General features: G+C 26.8%; 1 protein-coding gene across 1 annotated transcript; it reads right to left on the bottom strand.

Annotated features, from left to right (window-relative positions):
* Window positions 1-10,051: 10,051 nt before the first annotated feature.
* Window positions 10,052-11,625, bottom strand: LOC150025694 (uncharacterized protein At5g39865-like). The gene has a single exon (XM_090293441.1). It carries the CDS (start codon window positions 11,055-11,057, stop codon window positions 10,272-10,274), a length of 786 nt encoding a protein of 261 aa, XP_090149567.1. The 5' UTR covers window positions 11,058-11,625; the 3' UTR covers window positions 10,052-10,271.
* Window positions 11,626-12,233: the final 608 nt, after the last annotated feature.

Here is a 12,233-nt window from a genome sequence, read left to right as displayed (position 1 = left end):
TGCTTACATTTTATTTAAAAAATATTTGTTTTTTTGCTTGAAATTGAGCTTGAAATGAGCAATTTACAAGGATTAAAAAAATGATATTTAGATACGAATGTGTCAGCTTAAATTAAGAATTAATACAAAATAATAGTTAAATATGAAATAAAAGTATTAAAAAGCTTAAATAAGAAGAAAATAGGATATTTTACAAGTAGAGCAAACCGTGTAAATATCTTTTTAGGCATGCATAACTTCAAACTTGTTCTTAAATTTTATTTACAGCACATAGTCAAACTCAAATTTTATAATTAGTCATAGTTTGTTTTGGTTCCATATTATTATTACACATTTTTATATCTTTATATCTACATGTATACATGTCTTCCTTTTCATTTAATCCTCCACAAACTATTTTTTATATTTAATTTTTAATATAGAGGTCCTTCACTTGATCTTCCATCATAACTAAGGCATATTTTAAAACATAATTTAGCAAGCACATGCAATTTATCGTAGTCATCAATCTATGAAAAGTAATATTTATATTAGTTGGTTATATCATATCATACCCTATATGATAAAATACAATATAAATAGAATGTTTCTTTGATATAATATTCTTATTACTCACATTTTTTAATCCATAAGTTGAAATTGGTTGGAGAGGCTTAAACTTCTAAGGATGATGAGATTGGTTTAATGAAAGATCGATTAAATAATTGAATGTGATTAATGTTATTGGTGTTTGACAACATGACATTCAATAAGATCATCAACAACATTTTAAGAATAAAACCCTATAAGTAGTGATGAAATGTTGGATTAGGAGATCATAACCCTAACTCTTATGATGTTGATATAGCTAATCAAATTTAACTCTTATGATGTTGATATAGCTAATCAAATTTAAGATAATATTTATATATTGTAATAAGGTTCAAACACTTTAAACTCGAAAAAATTAGTGAAATTTAACAAAAATTTAAAGAATTTTGAGAGTTCCTTTAGTAAATATGTATTCTTTCACTGTTAAAATCATTAAATATAAATTAATTTTAGAGACAAAAAATAATTAATTACTATATTAAATAAATTAGATACTATTTTAGAGACTAAAAAAGTTATTGATATCTAAATTAGTTTTTATTATTGATAAATAGTTTCTAAATCGATACCTAATAAGTCTAAATGTTTAAGAGTTGGTAGCTAAAACCTTAATAACTAATTATATATCAATTTAAAAATTATTTATCAATAATAAAAATTAATATAGATACCAATAATATTTTTAGCCTCTAAAATAATATCTAATTTAGTCAATACAACAATTAATTAGTTTTTTATTTCTAAAATTAATTTCTATTTAATTATTTTATTGTCGTGTTTGTTTAATTTTGAATATATATTTTTTTTAATTTGAATTGTGAAATTATGTTTGGAGACGACTTTTTTCAATACATTTAACTACATCTAATTTTAATAAAAAGACGTTTTAATTATAGATTACCTATACTAATAAAATAATTATAATAATTCATTAATAGAGATATAATATAATAATTTTACATAATTTTATAGATTTATTCTAAACATATATAAAAATGTTTAAATTAAAATATTATAATACTTAAATCGAAATTTCAATCATATACATATAGTTTTCCATCTCACGTTATTTTTCTGATTCATCCTCCATAAAACTCCATTGAATTCCCCAATGTTTTTACTCAAAATCCACCTGAAAATAACTTCAACATGCTTTTCTAGAATCTACAACCGTTGACTAAACGTACACACAGACCAATTCATATAAAAAGTATACATAAAAAATAAAGTAAGATTAAATTTTATATAATGAAAAGCCTAAATAATAGTATAGATATATAATAAGCCAAACACATCATAAACTAATAAATTTGTAACGTCCCTATCCAATTTCACATCCAAATCCTTAAACTAGAAGAAAAACAATTGATCCTTGAACTGCTCCACACAACTTCATATTTGGATCATTTAATTGGAGTATCTATGAGCAACTTTCTTGGATATGTTTTTTTTTTCTACCTAATTAAGGCCTGCACAAGACATAAACAACAACATAACCCTTAAACCATGCAAGTATATAATAATAATTAGAATTAAGATTTATTAAACCCTTGATTAGTAGGAGTTATATGAATGGCATGTGGAAGAAAGTTAAAAAAGATGAGGTAATGTATGCTAATTTGGGTTGAAATGATAAGTTCTCACTCAATCATGAAATGAGAATGTGATTACTTAAAAAAGAAGTAGATGTTGGGTTGAGATGTGAAGTGTAATATTATTCCATTTGGCAAGTAGATGAGGGATAATGATACTCAACCTTCTTCCAAAGTCACAATAGTAACATCTTCTTCACCTTTTCTTTAACAAAATTGTAGACTAAATCTTTGTGTTCCAAATCTTAGGAACATTAATTTTTTTATTCTTTTCACTACAAGAAAATCATGAAATAGAAATCAATTTTTAGAGACCAAAATAATTAGTTACAATAGGAAATAAAATAAAGACCATTTTAAAAATTAAAAAAAAAAATTAGTTTCTAAATTAGTTTATATTATTTTCTATTATTGTTAAATAATTTTTAAATTGGTATCTAATTAGCAACTAAGGTTTTAACTACCAATTATTTAGTTTCTAAATTTGGTAGCAAAAACCTTGGTTAGTAATTAGATACCAATTTAGAAACTATTTAACAATAATAGAAACTAATTTAGAAATCAAATTTCTTTTTTGTTTCTAAAATGGTCTCTAATTTAGTTACTATTGCAACTAACACTACAAGAAAATCATGAAATAGAAACCAAGTTTTAGAAACCAAAATAATTAGTTGCAATGGCAACTAAATTAGAGACCATTTTAGAAACTAAAAAGAAATTTAGTTTCTAAATTAGTTTTTATTATTTTCTATTATTGTTAAATAGTTTCTAAATTGGTATCTAATTAGCAACCAAGGTTTTAGAGACTAAATTTAGAAACTAACTAATTGGTATCTAAAACCTTAATTGCTAATTAGATACCAATTTAGAAACTATTTAACAATAATAGAAAATAATATAAACTAATTTAGAAACCAATTTTTTTTTTGTTTATAAAATGGTCTCTATTTTAGTTCCTATTGTAACTAATTATTTTGGTTTCTATTTCATGATTTTCTTGTAGTGTAATTATTTTGCTTTCTACAAATTGATTTATATTTCATGATTTTCTTGTAGTGTTTGATACACTTAATAATCTAATATTAGTATAGAGTTGAGGTTAATAACAGTTTATATACAACTTTTTTCTTTAACCTATTGAAGCGTTTCTTAAAGACAAAATCATGACATGACGGAACTTCAGTATCTAAAACAAACAATATTTTATATGTGATAATTGATCATGACAATGTTATTTCAATAGTCTTAACTATATATCAAACTATGTCAAACTCTACTATCCTTTTAAATATATTGACTCTGACTCAATTTTCATTCTAATTCTGTGTGAAAAAAAATATTAAGAGATAAGAGACAAAACTTACTATAATATTTTTTTTTTAAGAAATAGTCTCTATGAATAAATAGTACTTTGTTCCATTTTGAGTGTAAACGAAGATAATCATAAAATGCTAATTCAAAATTTTTGGTTTCTATTATATTATTTTATTTTATTTTATTTTATTAAAACATACTATTTATCTCAGTATATCAAAATTAAATTTTGTATTTTTAAAGAACTCACAATAGTTAAAAGTAACTAGTTTAAAATATAATTTATCAATTTAATTTTTGTTTTCATAAAATTTAATTGCAATATGACATATATTTGAAATATTTACTTATTGTAAATTTTAATTATATAAAAATAAAAAAGTTATCCTATTCGATGCACATAATAAAAATTTAATATATATATATATATATATATATATATATTCTAAAACCGAAATATCCAAAACAACTCTATTTTCTAGTAATGTATATATATAAACACACAATTGGTACATGTAAAATTATACTCAAATATATATTTATTTTTATGAACTCAGATTTCATTTTTTTTTCTCCTTTCTAAATTTTTAAAAAATTTCTTCCATAATATATATATTTTTTTTTTCAAAATTCTTATGTAAATAATTTTATTTTTGTTGTTTAAAGTGATCTAAACTGTTTTCAGAAGAAAACAATTTATTAAGAATAAAAAAGTTTAAAAAATTATAGTAAGAATATATTTTTTTATCAAAACTAAAAACATTTAATTTACATATGAACTCGTAGGATATGTTTTCTTATTAACATACATTTTTTTTTTATATAAATTATTCAAACAAGAGTATTATTTTAATATTCAAATTTACAGAGAAAAGTAATAAAAATAAATATATTAATTGTTTTCTGTAAATCTAGCTCAACTAAAAAAAATAAAACATACTTCAAATAAAAATGTTAAAATATGACATCTTGCTTCATATATATATATATATATATATATATATATATATATATTATAACGGAAATTTTTTATTAAATATTATATTATCAGTAATTTACATGAAAAAGCTAATTGTGTCGATTCAACAATTAAATTATAATTTCATATCATAATAATCATTCATATTAATTTTATAAAAATTAATAAAAGGGTAATAAATAATTTATATTTTAATATATCTTAAATAAAATAATTTATATTTTAATACATTTTTAAGATATACATTATATTAACTTTGATGCATATAATGAGATATAAATTATACAAAATTTGAAAAATATAATTTAATAAAATTATTGCTGAAAATGTAACATTTGATAAAAAAAAATTATTATATTTTTTCCTTTTTATTTATAGTGTCCTTTAGATATGCAAATATCCTTTTAATCACCATTGTTTAACACTATGGTATTGTCATCCTCTGCATCCTAGTGTTGTATATCTATTATGTCTTATTTTTAAAAGAAAAAAAAAGTCTTACATTATTTATTTCTGTTTAAAATTATGTTGATTTCTCATATTACACCTGTAATAAAAAAATTCCAATAGTATTTTATCATAATTTTTATTTTTTTCCTTTTTATTTGTATTCCAATAATTTTCTTTTTCAAATCTTCCTATAGTTGATGTTAAATCTGTCTATTATTTTCTCTAAAAAAAAATCCCAATAACTAAGGAAAATCATAAAAAAGATAAAAAGTTTCATATATAACATATTGAAACCAAAAGGACGAAATTTTACAGTTTTTCACTATTTTAATATTACAAAAGTGGTAAGGCCTTATTCTATTTTATAAAAAATATTTAATTGTAGTTTCGTAATAAATTCTTTCTACAAAATAAATATGTTGGTAAATAATTTACTAATGTACGTTATGTTCTTCGAAGAAAGCAAAATTTTAAGATGATCATATTCATAATTTATTAATGTAGTATTTATTATACAACAAGTTTTTCTACAGCCATTATTAAGAGATTTCTTATTGAAGGATATAATAATTTTGATCTACTACCTAGTTGGTTAATTTTCTTATTAATCTATTTTAAAACCACATTTTTAAAATGCATTCGACATTTATCCTTTAAAAAATGAAATAAATCGAAACTAATAATGCCTAACTTAAAATTGAAGTTGATTCGTGAAATTTAAAAATTATTATTATTATTAGTCCTTTAAAGTAAGTTAAAGTTTTAAAAATGTATTAAAGTGATATATAGATTAGTCTCCATTATGATTATTAAGAAATAGACAAGACAACCTCCCTGTTCTAGCAGAAAATGGCTTACGACCTTTGCCAATTCATCATGAGTAAGACACAGCTTCATTTCTACGCCACACCATTGCCAATTACTTCACTCACCTTCTTATGAGACACACCTTACATGAGCTTCTACTTCTACAGACTTATAACAGACTATTTTCAAACCAACAATGTTAAATCATCTGAGTAAGAAAAAAATTTCGTACAGTGACTTTTTTATCTTCTGCTTCTAATTTTCTTGACTTTTACCTTCAGTAGTCTTTTGTCTTTTCAATCCTTCCGTTTCTACCGAAGAGCAGAATAAAGATACTCTAATGTTTAAGTTAGATTGAGTAAAATCTTGTGAGATTGAAAAGTTATGTACCACTTGATTATTTATACTATTTATACATTTTGATTGGATCATTGTTGTTATAAGAGCGTACATAAGATCCAATTACAGCGTAATAATGTTTTATAGACAAACTAACTTATTATTGATTAAATGATGTTTAGGATCTTGTTTGAATGTAAGTAAATTAAGAGGTTGTCGCTCATTTAATAACAAATATTTAAATAGAGCTTTAAAAGTATAATTAATTAATAACTAACCGGTTCTTAAATAAATAAAAAATTATATAAATAAATTCTTAAATTATAATTCTATTAACACGTACTTGTTTACTAAAACGATTGTTATTAAGTTAAATAGATAAAGCACATGTAGAGAGTGGAATGAATGACAAGCGGAACAGTGATTTTCATACAGAATGGTAGAGGGGCTGAGAATAAGAAAATTAGAAGTTTTAAACTGTTCTAAATTATCGTTATTGTACCAATCGGATCCATACGACAGCTGAAAGCTTCAACACTCAGTCAAGACCAATCGATACAACTAAATTCATTATGTCTGAAGAGAAGATTAACAAGACTAATCAATGATCAAACATTAGGTAATACACTCTTAATTATGGTCCAAAGCCTTAATCTGGCACAATAACAAAGGGTCAATGATAATCATATAAATAGAAATAAATTTTGAGAATAAGATAGGTCATCATTCTGCACTAATAGCACCGAACATCGAATACCGAGATCTCACTTGAGCGTCGGAGTGTCTTTTGCAGATAGCATCCGAGTTTGGAGTACACAAGGATGAGAAGGAGGAGCACGAAGGGAGAGTTGTAAAGCTGTTTTGATAAGGCAAGGATTAGTCAAAAATCGATCGACCAAGAGGAAGGTAATCGTTCTCTTGATTTCAACCCGTTTGAAAACAGTTATGAATATACTTGAATTTATAATATATTTTAAATTGTTATGGATATTTAGCATTGATGGACACTTGACTTGAAATTCACCCTCAACAAATCTATAAACTTGAAAAAGAACTTAGTTCTTTCCACATTCTTTATCAGCAATATTTTTTAACTCACTATCTATCTATCAGACCAATGCACTTAATTTTCCCAGCTAACAAAGAGCTTGATTGATTGTAATGGGAAAGATGGAATGAAGCATGTCTTTATTGAGTGTTACCTAAGGACTTAATCTGGATCTTATGACCTTCTTAATTTCACTATTCTACAACTTCTTATTACTCCACCTATTGCAGCAACTGAATCAATTTTTATTCTCAAATCTTATCATCATAAAGAATAGTCTAAAACCAAGTTTAACTACTAGTTCATGGTTGAATTCTTAATGCAGAGACAAAAAGAATAGCACAGGGCATAAACAAGACACAAAACAAGGTTCTTGTGCCTCCAATAATCACCATTAGATCTAGCTAAATACTGATTAAAACTTACCTTTTCTTTATCTAACTCCAAAAATTTAAGATCTGTATTAATGCAGTTACCAAATCTAGTGGTGACCTAAAATATTAGTATGCGAGTGCGAAATAGCAAAACTACTGGCCCAGAATAATGGACCAAGGTTTTTTTGGTAAAGGCGGTGCGGATATTAAAAGTGTGGTGCAAGAAGTGAAATTTCTTGGCCAGCTGAATGGACTGAGACTTGTTTGGTACAGGTGGTGCAGTATGAAAAGCGTGGCGCAAACAGTGAACGTACCAAAACTGAAAGATAAAAATAGTACCTTGGAAACCAATAACTCGCTATCACCAGAAATCAGGGAAAATTGACAAAAATGGTGCAATTTGATAATGAATTTAAGAGATCGGCAAATGCATAAAAATTTACAAAAATGGGTTTTCATAGTCAAAATAGTATGAAGTTGTCAATGAAATGTACGTATAAAATGTAAAGAAATCATATAATAGATTACAGTATATTTTATTTAAATTAAAATTGTTAATTTTGAGTGCAACATTAAAATATTTTTCTTTAAAAAATGATAATTAATATTTATAAATATATATAATAATTTAAAAATTATTTAAAATTAACTGAACGACAATGTTTTGAAAAAAAACTATTTTGTAGATAGATAATATAAAAAATAATAATTTTGTTTGATTTAAGAAAATAATGTATAATATCATACCAAATACAAAAAAAAAAAGGAAATAACCTCTGAAACTTCTTGACACATAGCACAATGACTACAAATTTCAACTTCAACTGAATAAGTTTGTTAACTTGGTAACCAGGAATTGAAAGTTGAAAATACGTTTTATACTTATGAACTTTAAAGAAGATGGAATTTGACAATGCTAAAAACTTCAGAATCTCATCAATGAGGTAGGAGCTTATTTAAATAAAATTTGTGAACAGATTATAACCACATTAAAATGACTGGAATCTCATTCTAACCACCCTTAATACTAAAGTTACAACCTCCACCTACACCAATGAATGTTAAGTTTGAATTCAAACTTAGTGTGTCAAGAATCTCTGAACACCATTGTTCAATTAGTGTAGTCATCTAAAAAAATGTAGCCATGTGAGAAAAGAAACGAGGTGGTGCACGCAATCTCATAGAAGTTGCAAATGGTGTGTGATACTTCTTCATTCCGTGCCCTCTAAAGTCACCAATCGTGAATGCAACTTCTTCAATTGTACCATACAAAGTCGCTAATGCATAAGACAACTTATATGTTATGAATAATTGAGAAGAGAAATAGTGTGAAAGTTTAATGCAAAGTTATTTGTCTCTTCTGTCTTTAATATAATGAAACAAAGTGTTTGTGTACATTATATTTATTTGATACACATAAAGGCTAGAAAAAATAGACATATTTGTAGATTAACTAAGAGATTGAACTTATCATAATAAATCAAAATTCAAATAATTATGTTAGATTGTATTCAACTGAAACATAATTTTTGTTATATAATAAGAGAGTAATGGAATGCACTTGAGTCTGTACCCATAATCATATCTCTCAATTGTTGTAGCCATGTAAAAAAACCGATGAGAAGATTTGAAGGACACAATATTTTCTCCTTCTAATATAAAGTTCAAATAAAATTGTAAAGATAATGTACATTTTTTGTAACATTCTTGTCTATCATCTTCTTTCCTCCTAAAACAAGAAAATTTCTACACACTAAACAAATTTTTAACATTTTGAGCTTACTATTATGTTTCAGTGGAATGGTGCATAAAATATGTGTGAAATGACCCTAGTGAAGGAGACCAAGGTGAATTTATCTAATGTCACTATTATCGATGTACAATTATCGTAGTGGATCAATCAAACCTATAATTGTGCACAATATTTATAATTTAAATTTTAAATTGAACAATTTTATTAGTTAATGGGTTTAATTAATTTAAATTCTTCAAAATATTTAAAGTAATTAATTTTAATTTTATTTCATTTTTCATGTGATAAATAAATAAATTTCAGATGTGATTTCACATGTTATAAAACTCGATTCGATTCGCCTCATTCATCATCCTCTCTGACAACAAGAACTTAGACCAAGTCACCATGACCAACGTATATGACTCAAGTTCTTAAAAAATGAAAGTCTTCGTACTAAAACACAATCTGCATTTAAGTATACAAAATAATATTTTATGATAAATATTTATTTTATAACATATTTGACTAGGTTAAATTAAAATTGTAAGAATATAAAAATTATTAATAATATTAAGAAACCAAAACCGCACTCAAATACAAACCAACTCAAGAAAAAACAATTTTTACACTGAAAATTTTGCAACTATAGGTAAAAGTAAAAAAAAAAAAACTTAATGGAAACTACAAGCAAAAAGTTATAATTCTTTTAAAAATTTACAACAAATTATAAGTTTCTACAAACAATTAAAATGTCAATATTCATATATGGATCGTACCCTAAGATTGGATTTGGTGACAGTGAAGTAATAAGAAGAAGAAGAAGAAGAAGAAGAAAGAAGCATGGTAATATAAATGGTACAAACTTAAATTCGAAACCACAATGAAGTGATTGTGGTGCTGGATACACATATACATATACATATACATACACATTGTATCTATCTATCTATCTAAGATTCTCAGGAAGTGAGCCTATACATATTGGTTGTTTCTTACAGAAAAATCTAAATGGTTAGAAATGGAAATGGGTGTGAAATTGGGATTATAACGAAGTTGGTGTTGTAGAAAGACAAGAAGGACACCTCAGAAGACCGTTTTCGTTGCAGAGATTACAGGTTTTGAAGCCAAGCTTGTTATCCACGAACACTCTCGTGCTACCGTTACACTTCTCGCACAAAACGAACCTGTGAGCGGCGCACGTGCGGCACTCGCTCCGATCCACTGTCGGAAGGTCTTCCAGAAGCTTCTTCAGCTCGCCCACCTCGTTCAGCTGTCTCAACTCTTCGATCCCACCGATGTACTTCCCACCGATGAACACGCGTGGCAAGTCCAACTCGGCCCGGCCCAGGCCCATCATGTGGCTTAGTTCGGCGGCGAAGCCCGCGTCCATGGAGACGTCACGGTCGTCGATTAGAACGCGGAAGCCGCAGAGAATGGAGAAGACGTTCTTGCAGGCGTCGAAGGTGGGTCTGACGGCGTGCAGGCTTGTGTAGTAGACGACCACGCGTTCTTCTGTGCCGGGAAAGTAAATGCGAGGTTGTTTTTCGGGTTTTGAGACATTGGAGTGTTGGGGTGTTTTGGGGTGTTTGGAGGGTTGTGGGTGGTGGTGAGTTGACCAGGTTCGGAGGAGCGAGTTGGCGAGTCGAACTCGGTGGAAAATGGAGGGTTTTCTTGAGGGAGAAGGAGAGGGTTTTTCTTGGTGGGGTTGGTTATGGCGTTGAGGGGGTTCGTCAAGGCAAAGGGTTTGGATGTCTTTGAAGGAAGAGCAAGAGAAGGAGGAGGAGGAGGGTGATGTTTGAACCGTTGATTTTCCCCACGGTCGCCACATTGAAGGTGGGAAAGTTTCAATCTTTTCTCTCTTTTTCTTTCCTTGCTTCTTCAATTCTCTTCACTTGGATTCAGGGTATTTGGATTTTGATTTCGATTTCGAGAAAGAAGAGATTTTGGGAAAGGAATGAGTTTTGGGGAGTAATGGTTGTTTTGCATGGGAAAAGGACGGATTTTTTTGGTTTTGGGGAGGAACAAAAATGGGGTTTGTTTCTATTTTTGTTGCTGGGGTTCATGAATTGGTGGATAAAGAGATGGGGTGATTTTGGTTGCTTAAATTTAGGTTTTGTGGTGCTCAATTTGCATCTTTGCAAACTTTGGGGAGCTCCTCAGCTTTCTGTTTCTGTTTTTTTTTTACCTGAGAATGAAGGGACAAAGAAAGAAAAAAAAAATGGAAATTGGAGAAAGAAAAATTAGGGTTGATGTGGTTAAATAGTAACATGTTTACACAAAATAAACTATCTCTTTGTTATATATTTATGTATGAATATATTGTCTATTATTGTATCCTTGATATTGTAGAGTATGCGATATTTAAGCTTTTTTATACGGATTATAAGAAATGTAATTAATATATAAATTTTGTATATTTATATATTTATTGTCTCTTATATTAATTAGATTTCTTTTTGTATTTGTTATTTTCCATGTTGTGAAAAGATTACTCAAGATATAATAATATCTGATATTTTTAAATATTATAAAAGGTTTATCAAGATAAAACAAAATAATTTCATTTCATTTTATCCTATTTTAAATAATGTAGAGGAGAGTTCGTAATAAATATAGAAGATGGGTGGGGAATGAAAAAGGAATACAATGGAATGCAAACAAAATCTTACGTGTGTTATACTATTTTTTTCTTTATTCGTTTCGTTAGAATGACTTGGTTTATTTTATCAGAAAAATTAGAAATCTTAAAAATCTATGCGATATTTAAGAAGTTTAAATTTGTTGCAGAAAAATAAAGCTGTAGAGATATAAAAGTTTTAAGAAGTGATCGATCCAAAATAAAAAGTGTAACTTATATGCTTGGGTAAGTTTTTGTAAAGACGAAAGAATTGAGCAACAATTTTTAGTTATATATTATTCGCTACAAAAACAAATAGCACGTGGAAAAGGAAGGAATGGATTTTTTTATTTTTATAATTTGTTATCTTTATCCTTTTAATATTAC

This window comes from Phaseolus vulgaris, chromosome 8, assembly GCF_051622355.1.
Source record: "Phaseolus vulgaris cultivar YP4 chromosome 8, ASM5162235v1, whole genome shotgun sequence".
NCBI classification, from domain to species: Eukaryota; Viridiplantae; Streptophyta; class Magnoliopsida; order Fabales; family Fabaceae; genus Phaseolus; species Phaseolus vulgaris.
The sequence above is the reverse complement of the archived record's forward strand: the minus strand, read 5'-3'. Positions and strand labels throughout refer to the sequence as shown.

Coding starts and splice junctions, on each gene's coding strand:
- LOC150025694 (XM_090293441.1), bottom strand. CDS start 11,057: ATGTGGCGACCGTGGGGAAAATCAACGGTTCAAACATCACCCTCCTCC.